The sequence below is a fragment of the Pan paniscus genome, chromosome 3 (assembly GCF_029289425.2).
Source record: "Pan paniscus chromosome 3, NHGRI_mPanPan1-v2.0_pri, whole genome shotgun sequence".
NCBI classification, from domain to species: domain Eukaryota; kingdom Metazoa; phylum Chordata; class Mammalia; order Primates; family Hominidae; genus Pan; species Pan paniscus.
In genome coordinates, this window is record NC_073252.2 from 182,526,411 (window position 1) to 182,550,344 (window position 23,934).

The 23,934-nt window shown below is 46.6% G+C and overlaps 1 protein-coding gene across 15 annotated transcripts in view; it reads right to left on the minus strand.

The window, feature by feature from the left end:
- The window catches only part of ACSL1 (acyl-CoA synthetase long chain family member 1), a 71,459-nt gene that overhangs the window by 47,123 nt on the left and 402 nt on the right, over nt 1-23,934 (minus strand). For 4 of the 15 annotated variants that reach the window (XM_055112051.2, XM_055112050.2, XM_055112054.2 and 1 more), the window contains exon 2: nt 782-1,008. In XM_055112051.2, the coding sequence (XP_054968026.1) occupies nt 782-976 (195 nt within the window). In that variant the 5' untranslated portion in view covers nt 977-1,008. Of the gene's footprint in view, nt 1-781; nt 1,009-2,973; nt 3,115-3,799; nt 3,820-3,875; nt 4,014-5,737; nt 5,986-6,978; nt 7,068-9,651; nt 9,780-23,412; nt 23,600-23,934 lie in introns of those variants that run through there. The other 11 variants (XM_063604021.1, XM_055112053.2, XM_034959494.3 and 8 more) reach the window with 9 other exon arrangements.

The following is a 23,934-nucleotide window of genomic DNA, read 5'->3' on the forward strand; positions in this document are numbered from 1 at the left end:
GAAGCACCAGTGAGCATGCAGCCTCTTCATCTTCTCCACACCCTGCCTTTCTCACTAGGGAAGGCAGGGAGAGCAGGAGCACTAAGAATCTTCCTGAAAGGATCCTAAGGTTTCCTTACGCCATCCCTCCTATTAAGCCCTAATTGCCCGCGTTCCAGTTTCATTTTCCTAACATGAGAGCACGGCCTGCAGTTTGCCCAGGTCACACACAACCACAGCGCTCAGCAGCCCAGCCAGATGCGCCTCTTGAGGGTTGTTTCTTCATGTCCTGCCCCGAATTCTGCAGCCGTGTTCTTCCGTCAAGCTCTTACTCCAGCCCTATTCTATTTGAAATCCCAAAGTCCCTTCCAACAGGCTAGGGATATGTTCTAAGCGTCAGATGTACCACGAGTGCATTCTTTTGGTAACATTTGTTTGAAAACTCTCATTCCTGCCAGAATCTAATCCCTGTGAGAACAGGGGTTCTGTGCTGTATTTTTCCTTATGGAATCCTCCAGGCTGACCACAGTGCCTACCACAGCGTAGAAACTCAATGTCATTTCTAGAATGATCTTCCATGTGACGGGAGGTAGACACCCAACCGACACCCTCTCATCTGTCCCTGTGCCTATATTTTGCCCTGTACCTCTATTTACCACCATTAGTAATTTGGCACATTTCCATTTACAAAGTGCAGTTATAAACAAATATTTGATCTTGATGGCTATCACATTCAACAGGGCTCAGCTCATCTGGGGAAATGCGGAGAAAACGCACGAGGCAGGCTGGGCCCTCCACTCACCGCCACTTCCACTGACTGCATGGAGAGGTCGCATGGCGGCTTCAGGGGTTTGGGTCTCGTGGCGTACCAGAAGGTGGTGAGTGCTGCAAAAGCTCCGAAGCCCATAAGCGTGTTGGTCGGAAGAGTACGCACGTACTGTCGGAAGTCAACCAGCTCTGGCATTCGAAAATACCGGAACAGCTCGTGGGCTTGCATTGTCCTGTGTTGATAGTTCTCTAAGCTGAATTCTGTTGGGAGAGAAAAATGTCACGTTCGTTCCAGGGAAGCAGGACCCCTCTCCAGAACTCCAAAATTCCACCGGCCAGCCATCTAACTGGGTAGCTGCTCGGCCAGTCCAGGCATGAAACCCACAATCTAATGATCCGGGGCTTTTCCTGGCTGTCAAGTGTCATTTTTCTAAAAACACTTTAGGATTTCATTTTCATTCTATTTCTCCATTACCTTGTATTGAAAAAACCCCATTCTCTTCCTTTCATTCACCATATTAAAAAGACTTTACTCGGGAAGAATTCTTCCCATAAAAACTCAAATAAGTAGATTTAAGTTTCTATTTTCTTCTTTGCTACTATGTCTCTGCTCTCGTCCATCCACCTAATCAAAAACACTGGACTCTCATTGTCAAGGCTAATGGGAATATGAGTGAAGGGGAAGTACAAGCCCAAACCACCTAAGGGCCATCAGTTTCTATTTCTTCCAACAGATCTCAGAACAAGTTCCCAAACTGGTTAAACACACCAATGTAAATTTCACCTTCTGTACTCCTCACACGACAACAGTGGCAATATAAATGCTGGGAAACCCATAGTTGGCTATCTGGTAAGATGAGTTTCTTTTACACTCCCCAAGACATTATAGCCAAAAGAAACAAACAGATAAATTGGTGTGCATAAACTTTAAACCAACCACCAGATATCTACAGAGGGAATACAGCACAGTGTTGGAGAGAAAGTACAGAATAGTATTTGAGATCCTAGATGCAGCCTGTAATCCCAGCACTTTGGGAGGCCGAGGCGGGTGGATCACCTGAGGTCAAGAGTTTGAGATCAGCCTGGCTAACACGGTGAAACTCCATCTCTTCAAAAAATACAAAAATTAGCCAGGTGTGGTGGTGGACACCTGTAATCCCAGCTACTCAGGAGGGTGAGGCAGGAGAATCGCCTGAATCCAGGAGGCAGAGGGTTGCAGTGAGCCAGGATCGTGCCACTGCACTCCAATCTGGGCAACAAAGTGAGACCCCGTCTCAAAAAAGAAAAAAAAAAAAAGACCCTAGATGCTAGAGCCAAATTCTGCCTCCCTGGCATATGAGCTGTATGATTTGGGACATATGACCTCCCTTCCCTGTGCCTCAGTTTCCTCATCTGTAAATGGAGAAGGAAATAGCACCTTATCTCACAGGGCTTTTCTGACTGCTAATTGACTCACGTAAAGAGGTAAGAATGATCTCACACACGTTAGAAAGTGCTCAAAAATATTAGATTTTATGATTATTTCCTGTACCAATGCTCTGTGATTCATCCTGAGTGCAGAACAAGTAGAGCACGCAGGTGAAAACACTGCCTACAAGGAGTGTTCAGACAAAATTAAGAAGCTTCTGCACAGCAAAAGAAACTACCATCAGAGTGAACAGGCAACCTACAGAATGGGAGAAAATTTTTGCAATCTATCCATCTGACAAAGGGCTAATATCCAGAATCTACAAAGAACCCAAACAAATTTACAAGAAAAAAAACAAAAATTTACAAGAAAAACAACAAACAAGTGGGCAAAGGATATGAACAGACACTTCTCAAAAGAAGACATTTATGCCACCAACAGACACGTGAAAAAATGCTCATCATCACTGGTCATCAGAGAAATGCATTGTGGTTTTGATTTGCATCTCTTTTTCTTTGTTAAAATACAGAAATTTTCTGCTAAAATTTAAATTTAAATGAAATTAATTTTAAATTTAATGGTCTCTGTTTTACAGGCCATTAATACTACCAGAACCAACATAATGTATTTGCTCTGCTCATTCAATCTCTGCTACAATGAATCCATGTAAGTGTACACACACACACACACACACACACACACAAACACACACATGAAATTTCAAGGTTTACCATGACAGCAAAGAAAGAACAGATAAGCAGATTTCTTCAGGCCATGGTTCTGGAAAGAAGGCACCAGCACTTAACAAAACCACTCACCATCTGTGCCACCAACAGCTGACTACTAGGTGACACCCCACTGCAGACACAGAAGAGGGCAGTGAGCCTGGGAGTGGGTGGGGGTTAGCAGGGCTCAGCCGCACTCCCCCAGCCTACCAAGGTCTCTCAGGGCATAAGTCACATGCCGAGCCCCACGCTGCTGCCCACTGGGCTAAAGGTAACTAGCAGACAAAATCCACACTTGACTTCTCAGGAGAGCAGAGGGTGGAGGATAGGCCAATGGGCAGCCAGCAGCAAAGTCACCCCACTGCTCCACCCATGGGCAGGGACAGGCATCAGTGAGTGTTGCTGCCAGGACCGGTTCTGAAAACAGACACTGTTTTCTTTCTGCTCAGCTTCCCAATAAGAGACAATGGGCATATATTTTTTAAACCACTGAAATGAAGGATAGGATGCCGGGTGGTATGTTTAACCAAGGTAAGGCATACCAAGAAAGAAACAGATTGCCCAGAGCATGCTGACAGCAGATTTATTCTAGACGAATACATAGGAATTGAGCTACTCCCGTCACTGCATATCTGAGCACCTAGTGTGAGCCAGGCTTTGGCCAGGCGCTGGGAAGACAGTGTTGATGACCTGGTCTAGGCTTTCAGTGGGCTAACCTTCTAGCAGGGAAGATAAAAATCAAACAAGCAAGGTCTGCAAGGCACTGGGGAAGGCCTTTCTGAGGAAGGGATGTACACCAGGCGGGATAAGCAGACAAATCAAGTCCATGTCCTATTGACACTGAGTGTTCAGATTTCAGAAACAGTATTGCAACTCCACAACCTCAAAGCAGCCTTGGGAATATAATGTGCAAACTTACCTTGCCCTCATATCCTTCCACCTCTAGTTGTCTTCATCACCCTGCAGCACTCCAGGTCTGAATAGGAAGTACTCACCCCAACACACACTGCCATGCCTTTCTCTCTTCTCTCCCCAAAGCTCCTACAGTAACTCCCATAAAACCTAGATTGTGTGAATTTGCAGGTGCTGTTCAACAGGATCACATCCCCGAGTGAGAATCTTAAATAATTCCTCTGTAAACAAATACAGTCAGACACAGGGGATTAATTCGTCTATTTTAAGCATCAGCAGTAGCCATGCTATAGACTGCTTTACACCAAGAAAGTTTATTAAATCTAAGAAAGAACACTTTTAAAAAAAAAACTTCAGAAAATTATATATTTAGTAGCATGTGTACAAGAACATTTCATTAGATACTAATCTATAATACTAAGGGTTTGAATCCAGCCAAATTCCTATATTTAGTGGGTGATAATGACAAACTATAGCAGTTTAATTCATGCCTCTTAAATGGCAGCCAGGTAACAAGCTGCAGGCCAACTTCACTGAACAAACTGATTAATGCTATACATAGGAAAACTATAGTCTATGCATAAAGAACTAAGACAATAGCTCATTTAGATATGTGTGAAGAACAACTCTTAAACAGACACTGATAGCATTATAAATCTTTTCCCTTCTATTAACTGCTATTAAGGAAAAGGCACTTGGGGTATTTAAAAATGGAGGCACACCTACATCCAAAGAAAATCAGGCACAAGAAATAGTCTTTCAATGCTGTATGTGAACATAAGCATTAGACTAAGGGGTCTCTAAGAAGGACTAAGACTCATACACTTGCTAACAAATGGTAAAACTCAGACAGATTGTATTCTTATTCCAGTAGTGTTCTGGTTTGAATATTTCTTTATTCTTTCAAAATCAAATTTCCACATAAACATCTAAGGAAATTTATAGCCTGGGCATGTAAATCATGCTGCTGTTTGCCAAAAATATAATTCAATTGGCTTAAAGGCTTAAGGAGCCAGTATTTCCCAGCTGGGAACACATAAGGCTACTGACAGCCAGCTTCTCCTTCCTCTGCAGCCACTCCTGTGCACCCTCCTCCCCACTCTTACAGAAAGTGGGTTTGCTCAGCTGGGTTTTCTGTAAACCTGGAGTCTAAAACCACAGAAGGATAGGGAAGGTAACAATGGCCAAGGAAATCTGGGCACAAGCCCAGTGTAAAGATCCAGCACAGAAGATTCCTTTAAATAGACCTGGGCAGAGACAGGCATAGCGAGGCAGGGTGATGGAAACTGAACTGCACTGACTGTCAGAAACCGAAATCCTGGTACCCGTCTACCCAAACTTTGGCTAGAACTAAAAATGCAATTAGCATTTACTTAGTGTTTTGGAAAGGCTTTCATATCCAGTGTCTTATCTGAACATCACAAAAGCAAACTGATGAGGAAGAAACCAAGGCCAGAGACTTATAAGCCTTCCCCAGGATGTTAGTCAAGAACGGGACACCAACCAATGTGACTCTAAATCCAACCTATGCTAATAATTCTTAACTCTGCTAAGCCACTGACCCTCTCCCCTGAGAACACACATAACTATCACAAGTCTCCTTTAGCCCAACCCAGGTTAGGAACCATGAGGTCAGGTTTCTAAAGTCCTTCCAGTACTCACACTCCCAGGTATTATGACAGCTCCCTCCTGAGGTCCACCTAAATGCTCAATGTCTTACAAAAACGTTAGCATTTATTGCATCACCCTGGCCTCTGAACACGTGGTGAGTTCAAGGCCCACTATACACAAAGGTTCACCTCTTCACCATTTTATTTGTACCATGAAAATAGTGGCTCAGGGCCAGAGGTGACTCACAAGGACATCATTCTCTTGAAGATACACATACACAAACATACACACACACACACACACTGCCTCTGCAGTTCTGCAAACTTTTACTTACATTAACATTGTATTCTCTTCATGTCATTTAGAAACCAAAAACCGGGTGGTCTGGATGTTTCTCTCCTTCTAAAGTTCCTCAAGCTTTCATCAAGATGAATAATGGCAGTTTGATGGAATACTTCACTAGGAATGCAGCCCTCAAACAAACCCACATAAATAACACCCTTGCCCCTGCAGTGGCAAATTAAGAAAGCCTGACATCTTTCCTTAACGCAGCAACCCAAGCTGGCAAGATGCTACCATTCCGTGCCCCGCCTCCTCCCCTTGTACAATAGGCTATTTACAGAGGCTGAAAGCGCCCCCTTTGTCCTTCACTAGCTGGGCAGAGCTCAGGCTTCAGGGAGGAACAAGAGAGCAGCAGCCAGGCCATTTGCTGCTCTTTCAAAGCACCACTCCAAACCTGTTGGATTCGTGCTCCTTAACCCTGGCTTGGCAAATTCCCTAAAGTTAGATTTGCTTAAGCCATTCCCTTTTGAACCAAAAGAGCAGTCAGGCTCTCCCTAGAGAGGGGGAGGTACAGCAGCTCAAAAGAGATGCCAGTCTCCCAGCTGGAGAGGAAAGCAGAGGTTGCTGTCCAAACCCTATCCCACTGATCTCCCTGACTGTGGTCACTGCTCTGGGCCCATCTCCTCACTCTGAGCATCAGGAGAAAGATTTGGGGTAACTTTGGGATCCCATAACAAACATGCAAGTGGTTCCACAGGGAGTCAGTTATTCCCACCCACTGCCTTGTGGCTTTTTCTTCCCAATTAAGTATAATAAATCTTAAACCCACTTAATTTTCATTAAAGTGATCTTATAGATCACCAATTGAATTTCCTAAGGACGTAAAAAGAAGAAACAAAGCAGATGCCCTGATTTTATTAATCTGACTTATTGAAATATTCAAGTCCAGCTGAATACTTCTACACTTAAACCACTCCCTGCCCATCCCCTTATAAAGTTATCAGAGAAAGAGTGAGACACAAAGCTTTGAACTGTTAACCAGTAAAATGAGGACCATACCTCAACCATTCACATTGGTCACAAATATCATATATGCCCCCCAAAATAAAGAGATCTCAAACACAATATGTCGAATTTGAACAGATAAATTTTTAGGATGCAGGGTGAAATATCTTATAGCAGTTTCTGTATTCATTAAACTACATCTCCAGTTAAATCACATGAAGAACTAAATTACTTTAGAAATACTGTTTTAAATTCACATTTCATTAGGCCGGGCGCGGTGGCTCACACCTGTAATCCCAGCACTTTGGGAGGCCAAGGCGGGCGGATCACGAGGTCAGGAGATCAAGACCATCCTGGCTAACACGGTGAAACTCCATCTCTACTAAAAATACAAAAAAAAATTAGCCGGGCGTGGTGGCGGGCGCCTGTAGTCCCAGCTACTTGGGAGGCTGAGGCAGGAGAATGGTGTGAACCTGGGAAGCGGAGCTTGCAGTGAGCCGAGATCACGCCACTGCCCTCCAGCCTGGGCGACAGAGCGAGACTCTGTCTCAAAAAAAATAAAAATAAAGTAAACAAATAAATAAACCACATTTCATTAATACGTTATTTGAGTTCTTTGAATATGCATCTTCGAACAGGCTTTGGGGCATCTCTACAGCCACTTTTTGAGGCGTCGAATGGTTTTCTGTGGCATACATTCACATTTTCCTCTTCCACTGAAGGTGTTGAAATTGAAGCAGTTTTTGAAGTCATGTATGTGCTACTAGTGACAAAATTCTCCCAAGTCACAAGAACACACTTGAATGACATCAGAACAGGAGAAATTTTGTCCTATGGGTCCACATTTATCAAACTAAACCTCATACTCTATTTATTGCTTTTTAAACTGATTTTTAAATGCACTTTTTACAGTAACAACCAACATTTGCCTTTGTAAGGTGAAACCGTAAGAAATAATTACCCAGCTAGCATTACATTTGCTGTAGAAAGAGTCGAATTCAGCTAGTTGACCTGTACAAGGACCCATGACTAGGACTGGTAGAGACAGTTTCAGGACAAGGTGCCTTCTCTCCCCGAGGCCGCTCCAAATACAGGGGCTGAGAGCACCTCATACTATGACAGCCTTGGTAAGACTTAACTAGGAAGGCTGAAGGAGAATTTTGGGACACTTTCATCTTATATTGGGACAGGAATCTTATATTGGGCTTGGAATTAAAAGACATAACATAAATGTATACACAAAATAGTGGATAACAGAGTAGCAGTAAGTGCAAAATGAATTCTGACAGGGAGCATTTGCTCTTAGGGAGGGTTGCATGGAGAAGGCACAGCTGAGCTGGTCCTTGACAAATGAGAATCATCTGGGAAAATGAGCTATCCTTCATGCCCCAGGGACAGAGACAAGGCTACTAGAAGTGCCTCCTGACCTCAGGGCTCGCACTTTCGCACATTAATCTGGAACAAACGATAGGGCTCAAGCGGATAGGCTAGGATAGGATAGGATAGGATAGGATAGGATAGGATAGGATAGGATAGGCTAGGATAGGATAGGAAAGGGGAAGGAAGATGTTTGGGGAAATGGGCTTAGCTATGATTTTGTTAGGAGCCACTGTGCTTAAGCACTTGCCGTGTGTCAGCTGCTGTGCTAAGGGACTGCGCACAGGGCTAAATGCGTCCTCGTCACAGTCCTTACTGCACGGGGTTGTTACTGCCTTCAGCTCAAAGATCAGGAAACTGTACAGGAGTCAAATGTCCTGCCCTAGTCCCACATGAGAACAGGATGAGTGCCTGGGTCTGAAGCCAAAGCCCACAGACCTCAAGAGCTGAGCACATCAGCCCAGTCATGTGTGGGTGTTCAAGTCTAAACAGAGGGCATAGGTGACACTGACAATGACAAGCCACGATGCACAATGCTTTTTTTTTTTTGAGACAGAGTCTCACTTTGTCGCCCAGGCTGGAGTGCAGTGGCGCAATCTCGGCTCACTGCAAGCTCCGCCTTTTGGGTTCACGCCATTCTCCCACCTCAGCCTCCTGAGTAGCTGGAACTTCAGGCACCCGCCACCATGCCTGGCTAATTTTTTTTTTTTGTATTTTTAGTAGAGACGGGGTTTCACCGTGTTAGCCAAGATGGTCTTTATCTCCTGACTTTGTGATCTGCCCGCCTTGGCCTCCCAAAGTGCTGGGATTACAGGTGTGAGCCACCGCACCCAGCTGCACAATGCTTTAAGAGCCCAGGATTCAAACCCAAATTTCCAACAACAGATGAACGGATCAAAATGTAGTCTATACAATGGAATATTATCCAACCTTTAAAAAGAAGGAAATTTGGATACATGCCATGACATGGATGAAGCAAAGGACAAATACTACATGATCTCACTTCTAGGAGGTACCTAGAATCAGCAAATTCACAGAGACAGAAAGCAGCAGAGAGGTTACTGGGGGCTGGGCAGGGGGAGGAGGAATGAGCGTTATTGCTGAACGGGTACAGAGTTTCAATTCGGGATGATGAAACATTCTGGAACTAGATGGTGGTAATGGTTATACAACCCTATGAATGTACTTCATACCACTGTGTAACTGTATACTTAAAAATGATTAGCATGACAAATTTTATGTTATATATATTTTACCACAATAAAAAAAGTTTAATTATTTTTAAAAATTGCTTAAGTGGATACAAATGGACAAAAGGAAGTAAATTTTGAGCCTGAGAATGAATGGCAAAACACTGAAGAGACACTGGGAGGAGGAGACAGGAGGGTGATTTGTGAGCAACCGGCCCAACCTTCCAGGGTCCTCAGGGCCCTCCTTCATGTGGGAGGAGGCGGCGGTTCCACAACCACCCAGAAATCTTACACAATCCCCTCTATGAGAAGCAATCAGTCTTTCCTCTGAACTCCAGGACTTCTTTATTTGTAACCCCTGTGTGGTACTTAGCACCTCCTGTCTTACACTTACAGCGAGTGGTACTTAGTACCTATGTAGATGCTTCTTCCTCTCCCCAGCCAGGGTCTCCTCCCATCTGTCTTTATATGCCCTTGGTTCTTAACACAGTCCCGAGCCAAGGACAGGTGCTTAACAAACAGCTACTGAGTCATGAATGACCCTCTGTGATTCTGACCGTGTCAGACCCTCTGTGATTCTGACTGTGTCTCTGCGGCAAGTCCCTGGAGGATATATTCATAGAACAGTGATTCTCCAAAAAGAAAGGGGGTATTAAGCATTTTCCAACTTCAGTAGTCTCCTTCTACCCGCCAGCAGACTCCTATACAGCACAGCAGAAAGGAGTAGAGAACATCTCCTGGCTGACTGGGGGAAAAGGAACAGGGTGCGAGCCACTGATTTAAAGGGGACATAAAAATATTCTCTTGCTCTTATTTTGATCATGTTTTATATTTCTCAAATTGTTTCACTTATGTAGAATGTCAGCCCAAGACTGCCGTCAACTCTAAGGGCTAGTGTCTTTAGAAGACGCTGAGATACAGTGAGATTTGGACAGACGACTGATGATTCATTTAAAACAAATCAAGGCTGCCCCGGGGGAAGGGAAGAGATCAAATAAGTACTTTTCTTAAGTAAAACAGCAAATATCAGAAAGGCTTGAGCCCAGAGCCCCATACCAGGGCTGGACTCCAACTTCTGTGAGTTTTCTATGACAGAAAAGAGAATCTTCCAAACCAGGGAAACAGACAAGACTCAAGCACAAGATCCAGAGTCCCATGCGAGGGCTCTAGTGAGGAGAATGCTCCCAGAAACACAGAGCTAGTGGGCAGCCACCTGAGATGTACGGAATGCTGACAACAGGATATGCCCAACATTCTCCAGAGCAAACAAAACAAAACAAAACATATAGCTCTCCTCCCTTCTCTCTTCACACACAGCTGCAAAGATCTGTCATGTACATCCACTTGAGAAAATGATGATTATAGTTAGGACATGCCCCATGACGACATCCAGGTCATGTACAGCCTTTGCATGGGACAGCAGGGCTAAATTTTGGCGGTACATATTTAAGAGGGCAAGTTTCCATTCAAAAAATTTCCTATGAGAAGAAAGATGATTCCACTTGTCTTCCAATACTGATTGAATAAGGCTAAGCAACTGTTGTAGATATGTCACAATGAGGCAGAGAAGTTTACTGATAAGAGCTAGAGAAGGCAGCCGACTTGGGCAGATAGCCTCCGTCAACAGCTTTGTGGCAGCGGATGGAGACAAAAAGATCCGCTTTTTAGGCTGACGCAATCCTTCTGCAAAGAGCAAGACAGAAAAGGCTTGTGTAGACTAAACTTCTCACTCATGAACTGGATCAATACGGCATGTTATTTCAGCTGATGTTCAGCACAGGAAGAGTCGGAATTGTGTCTCTATGACCGCAAGTTGAAGAACATGACAGCATGTTCTAAGGGTATTAGGCAAGACAAGCAGGGCCTGTTATTACGAAAGCTAAAGAAGGAAATAAAAGGCTTTTTGCCACGGAAATAATCCAGAAGACTCTTCACCTTACTGGACTCAGCTAACCACAAAGTAAGCCCTGAAGCAAGAGACCACACCAGGAGAAGAGAGCACAACTGAACAGCAGAGAGGATCAAATGTCCTTTCACAGTAGCCAGAGCTGGCCCCAAGCTATGCAGGCACTTTCCTCCTCCGAGGGCCATGGATGGAGAGGAAGCTCCACTTGTTTGAGAAACTGCACGCAGAGAAGGTACCTAGATCCTGGGGTCCTCTCAGGTGCTCTGCCCAAAGTCAGGATATTCCCATCTTCCCGTGGTGACTATGGAAATAAACAGAATATGAACATGTATGGCCGGGCACGGTGGCTCACGCCTGTAATCCCAGCACTTAGAGAGGCCGAGGCGGGTGGATCACGAGGTCAGGAGATCAAGACCATCCTGGCTCACACGGTGAAACCCCGTCTCTACTAAAAATACAAAAAAATTAGCCATGCATGGTGGTGGGCTCCTGTAGTCCCAGCTACTCGGGAGGCTGAGGCAGGAGAATGGCATGAACCCGGGAGTCGGAGCTTGCAGTGAGCCGAGATCATGCCACTGCACTCCAGCCTGGGCGACAGAGCGAGACTCCGCCTCAAAAAAAAAAAAAAAAAAAAAAGGAGAGTGGGAACAGAGGAGAGCTACGCCTCTTTCCATCATGAACATCATGGTAGCTTCTCCAAGACTATGTAAGAGAAGGGAAAAGATGGCCACACAATCCTGGCGTCCAGGACTAAACAATCAAGTTTCCACCTAATACCCAAAAGCCCCAGGGAACAGTGACATATGAAGAAAAGAGTCAATGTTAAAACCTTCAATTCTATGTGGCGAGTCTATGGGTGTTTTTACTACTATGTTGTTGTTCTTTGTATGTTGCTGTATTTTTCCCAATTTTTTACTATGGAAAAATTAATATAAAACTTGCCATCCTAACTATTAGCTGTATTTTTGAAAGTTTCTCCAGATAAAGAAGCTATAAGTGAGTCAGGTCAGTTAATGTCCTCCTGTATTTATGTATTTCCCACCTGCTCCACGAAGGATTTAGGTAGTGACCTGTCCTCAGAACAGAATGACAGATAGGATATAAACCCCTCCTGGAAAATATGTAGCTATGCTTTGCCCCGTCTGCCCACGCTGGACCCAGCTCAGCCACTGACCTGCTATGTGAGCCACTTCCACTTTCATGCCTCTTTGAAAAAGGAGTCACACCACAAAAAAAGAAGCAACACTCTGAACATTCCAGGGGGATAACCAACTCTCCTTAGTTCCTGACAATCAGAAAGCCTGAGGATAAAGTACTTACAAGGTTTTCTTTGCCTTCAGCAAGTTTAGGATATCAATGAAGACAAACACACCTGCAAGAGTTAACAGAGCTACAGAAGACAGATCTGATAACCACGGCAGGTAGGGCCCTGGTGCTCCAGGAATCTAGGGGAGGGAGAAAACAGTACGCATGCACCAGGCATCCGAGGGAGGGCTGTCCAGAGAGCTGAGGGTGGAACCAGGCCAAGTCTGAACAGGCAGAGACAGAACTGGGTGGAGAAACACCAGCAACAGCCAGACAGTGCTGCGAGCAAAGAGGCAGGGAGGAGGCCCTGAAGGAGCGGCAGGTGGGCTGGGGACTCGCAGCCGCATTGTAAGGCAACCGTCAGGAGCCTCTGCCTCTCTCTCTCCCATGACAGCATTCTTGTCAATGTCTTGGCTGAGTAAGAAGCAGCTGGCTAAAGGAGGCTCGCCCTCACCCAGTGGGTGTTTAGTTCACAGAGCCCTCCTGTCCCCTCCAGGACCCAGGCCTGGGGTGGGAAACTGGGAAGAGCAAGACCCAGTCCTTGTCTTCAAGGAGTCCACACCACCCCACAGCTCGCAGAGGTCACAGCTATCACATATCAGTGACCTGGATAAGAAGGTTAAAAAGGGCAAAGGTTGGGTAGAGTTACTCACACCTCTTAAAATAGACCAAGGTTTCAGAGACTGATAACCACAGAAATGGCTTAGCAGGACACGGGTGAGAAGACAGGACACAAAGACCTCTCTGCCCAGGGAGAAGAAGATCAGCCTCTCACGAGTTTGGAGAAATCCACGTCTGAGTTGAGTTTTTACAGATTTCAACAGGTACCTGCTGTTACTTTAAAAAGCAGAGATGAGGCCAGGTTTACAGGTTCATGCCTGTAAACCCAGCACTTTGGGAGGCAGAGGTGGGTGGATCATCTGAGGCCAGGAGTTCAAGCCCAGCCTGGCCAACATGGCGAAACTCCATCTCTACTAAAAATACAAAAATTAGCCAGGCGTGATGGCACACACCTGTAGTCCCAGCTACTTGGAGGCTGAGGCAGGAGAGTCTATTGAACCTGTGGGGGGCACAGCGGCAGTGAGCCAAGATGGCACCACTGCGCTCCAGCCTGGACAACAGAGACGCCATCAAAAAGAAAAAAAAAAAGCAGACATGAATGGAATCTAGAAGATAATCACAGGCTATGAGGTTCCCCAGGACTGGACACAGCCTGCAAAAAACATGGGACCCTGTTCTGACCTCTGAATTGTGCCTGTTATGTGGAAGACCTCAGCGGTGTTGGAGGAAGCAACAAGTGAAATAGCGAAAAGGTTAACCAGGATTTAGCTCATCGTATTGGGAAGGAGAAGAGAGGTACTGGTGACAACCACGAGACATGAGCTAAAATTACACAAAGAGCTCAGGTAACTATAAAAAGAGGTGACTGGCTCTGGGGAAGCCAAAATCAAAACAAACCTAACAAGTTGCAGAAGATTATAGAATAATGACCAGTGTTTAAAAGACAGAAAGAAAAAGAGACTATGCAGTTCGGCCATTAGCTGCTCGGAATGGGTGATACTAGTTTGGGGTCTCTATATTCCCTTTATGTTTCACTTAAAATTTATTATGAAAATTCAAATCTATTCAAAAGTAGACACAGAAGTATAATAAAACTATATTTTATGTACCCGTGACTCCAACTTCAGCTTCAGTAATGATCAACATTTTGCTGTTTCATTATACCCACTTCTTAAAAAATTACTTTAAGTTACATCCCAACACCCTGTCTCTCAGGTGACATTTCTGAGGCCTCCACGGCTCTATGGTTCTACCGCGTGGGGGTATCATGTGCAGGACAGTAAAACTGACTGGCATGTAGGCTGCATCTTGCCAACTGCCCAAAGGTTTAAACAAAAGGAGGCAACCTGAATATTGACTTGAAGCATCCAACTCAGCATAATACTTAATTATCATGCAAGAAAAACGCCCATATATTCAATTTGCAAATATTGAGGATATGCAAGTCAGCTCCAGCCTCAGGGGATATGATAGTAAACAAAAGAGAAAAAAATAAAACCCTGATCCCAATGAGGCTTCCACACTGCTAAGTTTTGGGACCAGAGACAAAACATACTCTGGAGTTAACCTGACTCTCCTTAAGTCACAGGCCTATTTGACATGAATCACAACCTAGCCAGAGAGCAGTTTCTATTCCCCTTTAATTGACAAATTCTTTCCTTTTTAAAAAATGGCATTCAGAGATCTCTCATGATACTGGTGCTAGAGAAGGAGTTAACTTTCTGGTTCTCTAGAATTCTGATGATGTACCCCAATAAATAAATGCACCCCTCACATTAAATGCTTTTATCTATAAACTATATACATGTACATTCTGCAAGTATTTTCTGACCATTAGAAAACACACAAATATGAATTTAAAAGATAGCCAAAAAATAACTATCCATAGAAGTTCTAATGTTTCTATTCTATTCTACAATCTAATGGATGGTCTAGGCAGCCACTATGGGGCATACACCCCACTCTGGAGACAGTCCTTCCATCTCCTGAGCAGCCCTGCAGCCTCTTTGGTGGCTTGCCTGCCTTGTGTCTCCATCTGTTCCCCACCATGGGCAACAATGCATGAAACTGCTAATGGAGGCACCCTGAAATGCGTGCCACACCTGGGAGGCAGAGGGACAGTGCCTGCAAAAGCCTGCAAAAAGGGACTGTCACATCAAAGAGGGAGGAAAAGACACTCAGCATCACCCAGTGATGAAGGGAAGCATGCCAGAGAGAGCAGGACGCTACTGGTGACTGTCGCCTGGCCTGCCTGAGAGGGTGAAGAGACTGAGCCGGCCTCTCTGCAGGACAGAGAGGCTTGAGGCCGAGGCCCACGCCAGGCTCCAGGGATGGCCTCCTCTGAAGGTCTGTCCTGGACACCCTGAAGCTTCAGCCCTGACCCCAAGGACAAGGATCTTCACCCTGCCTGAACTCTAGGGAGGTCTTGGCATCGGCAGAGTTTGCCTCTGACTCACATCAGGAGAGAAAAGCACAGACTGGCTGTCTTCAGAGTCTAACCTGGGAGTCTGGGCTGCTCAGCCACCCCCTCAAGAACTCAGTTCCGTCCACTGTGAGGTGCCTGGCTGGGCTGCTTGACAGATAAGGTCCCCCGCCAGCTCCCCACCCTGGGATGCCTCAGAAGCTTGCCTGAGGCGCAATGTAGGTAACTGTCCTACAGAAGGAACAATGAGCCATTTGACCATTTCACTAGTGGCACAGAAACAAGGGGCAATTTGAACACAAGAATACCAGGTAAAGGAAGACTACAGTAGAGTTATGTAACATTAGCTGGAGCTCAACACTAATCTCCTCCCCTCTCACACCCTGCAAAGACCACAGCCACCTGCTTCTCCAACACAACTGAAACTACACGGAAAGAAACACCTCAGATGTACTCCGAAACACAAACTTCACCCAGTGAAAGCACAGGCTTAGGTCCACAGACTTTCGATGCCTTGATCTTGGCTATAAGATCTACGTTTTGCACAGTATCAGAACAGACAAACCTGGAACATTACAATGTATATTCTTGTTAGGGACCACCTTCTATGGGACATCTGACCATCGGAACCTGCCCTACCCTCAATCCATCATTAGATAATCTTACATGCTTACTAGCGGTAAGGCCCTGTATTAAACGCTGCTGAAAACACAGAGATGACAATGACTAGGTCTCCCATGGGCCCAGAGCTTAGAGTGTGGCTGGGGTGCCAATCTGTGGAAGCCAGATGTGCACTCATGAAAAGATGCACGTGGGACAGAGGCTGGGATGCTCATCAAAATATTTAATAGCCAGTACGGCCAGACACCAACCAGCCAGAAAAGACACAGGCCAGTGCACCAAAACAGGGCTCCAAAGTTCCTCTACTGCCCCATGTATTAACCCTTTAGTTTCCACATGAGGGGGGGGGCACTTGGGTAGCAGCTATTCTCTAGCCAGGATGGGAGTATTTCGATATTTTAACCACTAGCATGAGCGCTGGTGCATCTACAGCTGAATGACAGTGAGCGTAGGTGAGGAAGGGGAGAGTCACTCCAGGAAAACTGCCTCTGAGGAGCAGGGCTCTGTGGGACAAGGAATGGCATTCCAAATAGGCCGACATGGGCATCGTACCATTTAGATGTACTTTTTTTTTTTTTTTTTTGGAGACAGATCCTCACTCTATACCCCAGGCTGGAGTGCAATGGCACGATCTCGGCTCACTGCAACCTCCGCCTCCCAGGCTCAAGGGATTCTCCTGCCTCAGCCTCCTGAGTAGCTGGGATTACAGGCGCCTGCCACCACACCTGGCTAATTTTTGTATTTTTAGTAGAGACAGGGTTTCACCATGTTGTCCAGGCTGGTCTCGAACTCCTGACCTCAGATGATCCACCTGCCTTGGCCTCCCAAAGTGCTGGGATTACAGGCGTGAGCTACCACACCCAGCCTAGATGTACTCAACACAAACTTTATCCCAGCAAAAGCACAGACTTGAGTCTAGAGATTTTCAGTGTCTTGATCTTAGCTATAGGATCAAAGACACCATCGGACCAGGACACAGGAAGGTCAGTCAGGCAGATGACAGCACCCAGGTACAGTGTCTTGGGTACACAGACCCATTAACCCCATGCCGCCAGAGTTTGCTTTCTAGAAGCCTCAGGATATGGTGGTTTGGAGAGGAGTGGAGATAGCAGGTAGGAAGCAAGCTGCAGAAGCCCCTGACAGGCAAGGTAAGTAAACACCTGGAGCCTTATGGAGGGGAGCCTGGAAGGCTTCTGCTTAGGAGGGATTTGATCAGAGCTGTGATTTAGAAAAAGCAACCATCCCCCTCTGCACCCTGCCCCTCTTCCTAACAAAGGCCTTCACTGTTTAAATTGGAGGTGACAATTCTGGTTCACGATGGCAATACTGAGAAGGCAAGGAGGAAATGCATGTGTGTTGGGCAATACTGCACAGAGAGGGTCAGAATAAGCAGAACTGCTGACTGACTGGACTTCAGGGCAGAAACCAAGGGCAATACCGTCGTCCAGCCATTCTTTGAACAGGCACAGGGCCCAGGAACAAACTCCACACGTGTGCATGGCCAGAGGGGCAGGCAGGTTGTGTCACCTTGGCCAAGTCACCCCCCTCCGATCCCTGCAGACTCCCAAGGAGCTGGGACTACAGGTGCCCACCACCATGCCTGGCTAATTTTTTGTATTTTTAGTAGAGACAGGGTTGCACCATGTTAGCCAGGATGGTCTTGATCTCCTGACCTCATGATCCGCCCGCCTCGGCCTCCCAAAGTGCTGGGATTACAGGCGTGAGCCACTGCACCCGGCCAATCATGCGTCTCAATTGTTCTCCAGCCTTACAAGACCAATGTCCAGGGCAGGCAAAGCCTTTTATTTTTTAATTCTCTAGAAAGTCACAGCTACATAGCAAGTGATCTTATCACTCCCTGAGCCAAGCTGAATCAAAATTTGTGGTCTCTTTCAGCACTCTAGTGGTACAAAGAGATAATTCAAGGCAGAGTGTAAATGAGATGGGGGTAAAATCAAGGAGCAGTGACACCGAAGGAGACCCAGCTCTGTCCTTCCTGTCTTACTGCCAGCTGTATAACCTGGAACTTTCTTTTTTTTTCTTTTGGAGACAGAGTCTCACTCTGTCACCCAGGCTGGAGTGCTGTGGTGCAATCTTGGCTCACTGCAGCCTCCGCCTCCTAGGTTCATGCGATTCTCCTGCCTCAACCTCCCGAGCAGCTGAGACTACAGGCACGTACCACCACGCCCAGTTAATTTTTGTATTTTTAGTAGAGACGGGGTTTCACCATATTGGTCAGGGTGATCCACCCGCCTCGGCCTCCCAAAATGCTGGGATTACAGGCGTGAGCCACCGCACCTGGCCTAACCTGGAACTTTCTAGGCCCTCCCGGACTGAGAAACTTCTAGCTCTGGAGGGGCAGTAGAGCCCAGCAATTAGGAGCACAGACCCTGAAGCCAGACTGCCTAGGTTCAAATTCTGGTATGGGGAACTTAATCTTTGCACCTGTTCCTTTATCTTGTGTACAGTAAGGATAGCAGCAGGACCTACCTTACAGGGTTACTGAAGGTACTAATGAGTTAACCCATCAGAAGCTTAGCAGCACCTGGCTCTGTCTGCTGCTCTCATCACTGCTCTGTTCCTAAGCCTGGCCGTGTCCAGGCTGTGGCTACCACCTCGGTCAGCTACCACAGCCCTGCTTTGTGGCAGACACCTGGACCCTGAAGGAGAAACTAGCTCCGGAAGCACTTTCTCATGACTCTGCTTAATAAAGGAATAAATAGTATTCAGAGTGTTTCAGTCCTTCTTATATGGACATTTCTCCCACAACAAACCTAAGGGGAAAGTGCCCATTTCTATAGCAGCCAAAGCTGTGCTAATGGATAGAGCCTACATTTATCAGAAGTCCCCTCCAGAATGAGGAAATGGTCTACAGGCAGGCCCCGTTTCCTCCTCTGATGCCCTAACTTCTTTCCATTTCTCTTTCCAAACCGTGAAATCCCTATTTCAACTGCTTTTGACTAGAATACATGAACCCAAAAGTCCATTAAACCTATTCATTAGTAAAAACACTTTTCAAATTATTGTTAATTTCAAGAGTTTTAAAGCAGAACATTTTTTATTTTTTAAAGACGTATTTAAACATATAGCAAAGGTGGGTAAACTGTTCTGAAAAATATCCAACAAATGGGGAGAAGTAACTAAATTATGGCCCATACAGCAAATAATGCAGTCATCTTCAGAACTTATTTTTTGAAGAATATGTAACAACGTGTAAAAAAGCCCACAACATAACTTATGTGATAAAGTTAAATTGTCAAAATTGTAATCTTTAATTAACAATGTATGCTTAAAATTTGTTTATTGTATAGGGAAAAAAGACTGGAAGGAAATATAACAAAATGTTAATAGTATTTAATCTCTGGAAGAGCTTCATTTTTCCTATTTCCCAAATTTTCTCCAGTAAGTATGTATGACTCTTAAAATATGAAAAACAAATACAGCTTTTCCGTGGCAAGTGGTTTTTAGATATTAGACAGATTTCAGAATTTTATTTAAACTTGAAGACCAGCAAATAATTCATAAAGAGAATCAGCCCAGGCACCTATATGGAACCACCAGTTTTGAGATTTTATTTTATTGTTTTTACTTTTTTTTTTTCTAGAGATGGGGTCTTTCTGTGTTGCCCAGGCTGGTCTTGAACTCCTGGCCTCAAGCAACAAGCTATTTGCCTCCAGATGATCACATCCTTCTAAGGCAGGCAGCACAGGAGAGCAGGGCCCTTACTCACCTCCACTTAAGTTTTTGTCCAAGGGTGACACCCTCCAAGCCAGCCACACTTCAAGGAGTCTCCAATATTTCACCCGCCCCTCTTGATTCCTCAAAGGTCATAAGTGAATCAATACTGTGTTGTTTCTAACATGAAAGAACATGAAAGTGGGCTGGGTGCAGTGGCTCACGCCTGTAATCCTAGCACTTTGGGGAGGCCAAGGAGGGCAAATCGCTTGAGCCCAGGAGTTCGAGACAACTGGGCAATATGGCAAAACCGCTTCACTACGAAAAAAATATAAAAATTAGCTGGGCATAGTGATGTGCGCCTGTAGTCTAAGCTACTGGAGAGGCTGAAGTGGGAGGATCAACTGAGCCCAGGGAGGTGGAGAGGCTGCAACGAGCCATGATCATGCCTGTACTCCAACCTGGGCAACAGAGTGACACCTTATCTGGGAAAAAAGAAAAAAAAAGAAAGTGAAAATGTCATGATGTAGAAAATGAACATAACTCAGATTATGTGATAGTTTTCTCTTCTTGCCATTATATACAACCCAAGGCTTGCCACAAACTGAAATTTCTTATGCATTGACATTCAGCATTTGATGTAAAATGACAATCTTAGAGTCGCTGCCACAAACCCTGGTAAAACTGCCCCTGCCTTCTCCAGTTCACTAAGTTCAGCTACTCCTTCAGGGCTTGTGCTCCTTTAAAACTTTTCAGAAGCCCCTTGAAGTACCAACATGTTGAAACTCAAACTCAACTGCCTGCAGCTTCAGATCAGCTCTGGCCACTGAGAATTCTTCTCCAGGCCCCAGTGTCAAAGGCACTTTTGACCATCATGTGTTTGTCTGACTACCAAGTTGGACTGCCAACCTTCACTAAAAACTCCGGCACCTTTATCTACCTCCTGTCAGATCACCGCCTGTCAGAGAGGGAGGCCTAAAAAGGCTTCAGGATATCAACAGCTTTGAGCTGCCTTAGAGGAACTTCTTTTCTATTTTGTAGTACAGGAGCCTCATGCACTGCATCATCCAAACAAGACTCTCCACAAAACATTACTAATGGATTCTAATTGAACAGAGTTTGGTTACAAGAGACAGTAAACACAAATGGGCACCTGTTTTAAATGGCAAACTTACACAATAAATTCAATTGATCTTAAAAACTAAACATTCCTCTAAGGTTACTGACTATAAATATCTAGAAATTACTACTCCTATAGTCTTGCTATTTCCAGACAAGTGAAACTGGAAGGGAGAGAGGAGAAATACCCAGTTATAATGACAAGACAACCTTATCTTTTCTCAAAAGCCTCCCCAAACACACAACCATTTTCCACAAAACAGTTACATCAAAAAAGATGTAGCAAGACCTAGACATTAAGCATGCTAGAAGGTAGGGACAGTTTTACCAGTGTTTGTGGCAGCAACTCTGAGATAGTCATTTTACATCAAATGCTAAATGTCAATGCATAAGAAATTTCAGTTTGTGGTAAGCCCTGGGTTATATATAATGGCAACAAGAGAAAACTATCACATAATCTGAATTATGTTCATTTTTCTGCATACACCATGCATGCTGGTACACTTTCAGTTAGCCTAAACTTCACCCAAAAGAAGAGGTGGCTATGAAAACTCTACCTGCATGGTATAAATAGATACCTATCCCTACATGCATGGGTCACTTGTATCTACCTCCTAAATACCAAAAACTTAGAAGCCCAGATTTCTTTTCAGTCAGGCTGCCTGCGATAACAATAAAAATACTGCCAAAATAGGAACAACAGAGACAGGAAGGAAACATGTCAAAATGCTTATAATTGTGGGGAAGGGTAATTTTTTGTTTTGTTTTGTTTTTCACAGAGTCCTGCTCTGTTGCCCAGTCTGGAGTGCAGTGGCGGGATCTTAGCTCATCACAACTTCTGCCTCCTGAGTTCAAGCGATTCTCCTGCCTCAGCCTCTCGAGTAGCTGGGACTAGAGATGCATGCCACCACGCCTGGCTAATTATTTGTATTTTTAGTAGAGATAGGGTTTCTCCATGTTGGTCAGGCTGGTCTCGAACTCCTGACCTCAAGTGATCTGCCCGCCTCGGTCTGCCAAAGTGCTGGGATTACAGTGAGCCACCACGCCTGTCTGGGTAATTTTCTTTTTTAAGTATTCTGTTTACAGTAAATTCAGAAAACAGAAGTCTTTAATATGTCTATTTTAAAGGGGAGAGGTATAAGGTGTGCTGCTAACAAGTTTATTTTTCTAGTCACAGAATTTGGACTCATGAAAGATTTTAGTCTAATGTAGTTTGTTCACAAATATAAGGAGGGGGGCCTCAGACTAGGGAGGTGTTTTCCGAGTTGAGTCAGAACAAGAAAGTAAGTCTCCCAAGACCTGGTCCTTTTCCACTATATCACACTGCACTGTCTGGCTCCAATCTGATGGCGAGCAACGGTTCCTTAAAAAGCTCCATCTTCTCAAGTCTACCCAGCACAGACCTACAACTCAAACTTTCAGTTTTAGCCAGCCTAACCTTCCACGTCCACTTGAAAAAAGAAAAAAAAGAAAGAAACAATCAACCAGAAGCCTTTGATTTTTTTGCTAGCAAGAAGCCAATAATTGTTTTCTTTGGGACAATCACAGGTTAAGTTGTGAAATGTGTGGCAGAAACTGCAAGATTTAACCAGTTTCTCTCAACGCTAATCAAAGGTCAAGAAAACAAAAGACAGGGCAGTGAGAGTCGCGGGACTTTAGACACTCCTGCACCAAGAAGCTTAAAAGTCTTAGCCAGGGCACTAGAGAACGCTTTTAGAATGGTCACTCTTACTTATGCTCCATAACCTTGAAATTGGACTGAGTGGGGAAGGGGTTTCCACACTCTCACAACGCACTGACTGGGGGAACGCCTGTCCCCAGACTCGAATCCACGTGTCCATTCAAGTCATCTACCGCCACTCTCCGTCTACGCTGCCAGGTGACAGACATCATCTTTGCTTCTCAATTTCAAAAAATGCCAGCACTCCTCAGATCAATGACTCCACGGCCAAGTGCAAGGGCCACGGGCACTCCTCTGGAGTCACCGAGAGAATGTCTGCCTCTGGCAGCGGCCTCTGAGCTGCCTGTGGGCCTCGTGCCGGCGCGCTGCGTGGGGCCGGCATCTCAGCGGGCGCGAGTGCAGTCTCGCCCCACGCGCGGTCCGAACGCCCGCGAGCCCGGCCTCTGGGCAGGCGGGGGCCGCGGACGAGGGCAACGTCAGCGGCCCAGCTGGGCCACCTCCTCCCAGCCGAAGCGCGGCCTCCGGCTGCTTCGCCGGGCCGGTCCCCGCCGCCGCACACACAAGGGTCGGTCCCGCGCGCATCCCCGGCCGCGCACCAGCCCCGCGCCCGCGCCGCCGGCGACTCAGACACAGGAAGCTGCGGCAGCACGGGCACCCTGGAGGCCTCCGGCTGCCGAGGGAAGCGGGGCCGCGGGCAGGAGGCCGGAAAGGCGGCGCGGCCCCACGAGCCTGGGGTGGCTCACGCGCCTCCGCGGCGGCCGCTGCTCCGGGCTCGGCCCTGAAGGGCAACGTCAGCCGACGCCTCGGCCGGGGCCCGGGCACCGCCGCGGGAGCAGGCGCGGCTCCGCACGGCGGGCGCACTCACCTCCTCCGTGGACCGGCCGCTCCGCCGCCGGCTGTCACTGCAGCCCACTCCCTGCCCCGCGCCGGCTCTGGATGCTATTTAAGGCGCCGCTGGCGCCGCCGCCTCGGCCCGCTGGTTGCGCCCCCGCCACCGCCACGGCTGAGCCAGGATGCTGCTGGTGCGCTCGCCGCGCCGGCCCCGCCCTCCCGCGGCCCCGCCCTCCCGCGGCCCCGCCCCGCCCGCAGGCCCCGCCCCCGGCAGGCCCCGCCCCGCCGAGCGCCCGGCCGCCCTCCAGTCTGGGCGCGCGTGGCTGGCGGGTGGCCGGCGGTCTAGAGGCTGCGGCGGGCGAACGCCGCTGGAGTCGCCCAGACTGCCTCGGATTTCATAATGAATCTGAGGAAGGACAAAGGGTACATTGGACCGCCTCAGCTCAGAGGCCCCGCGGACCCTGGGCCCCGCGATGCCCGAGGGGCGGGCGGCGCCCTCCGGATCCTGCACCCTCAGCCCGTGCCCCGCTGGCCTCCTGGCAGGCCGGGCAGAATT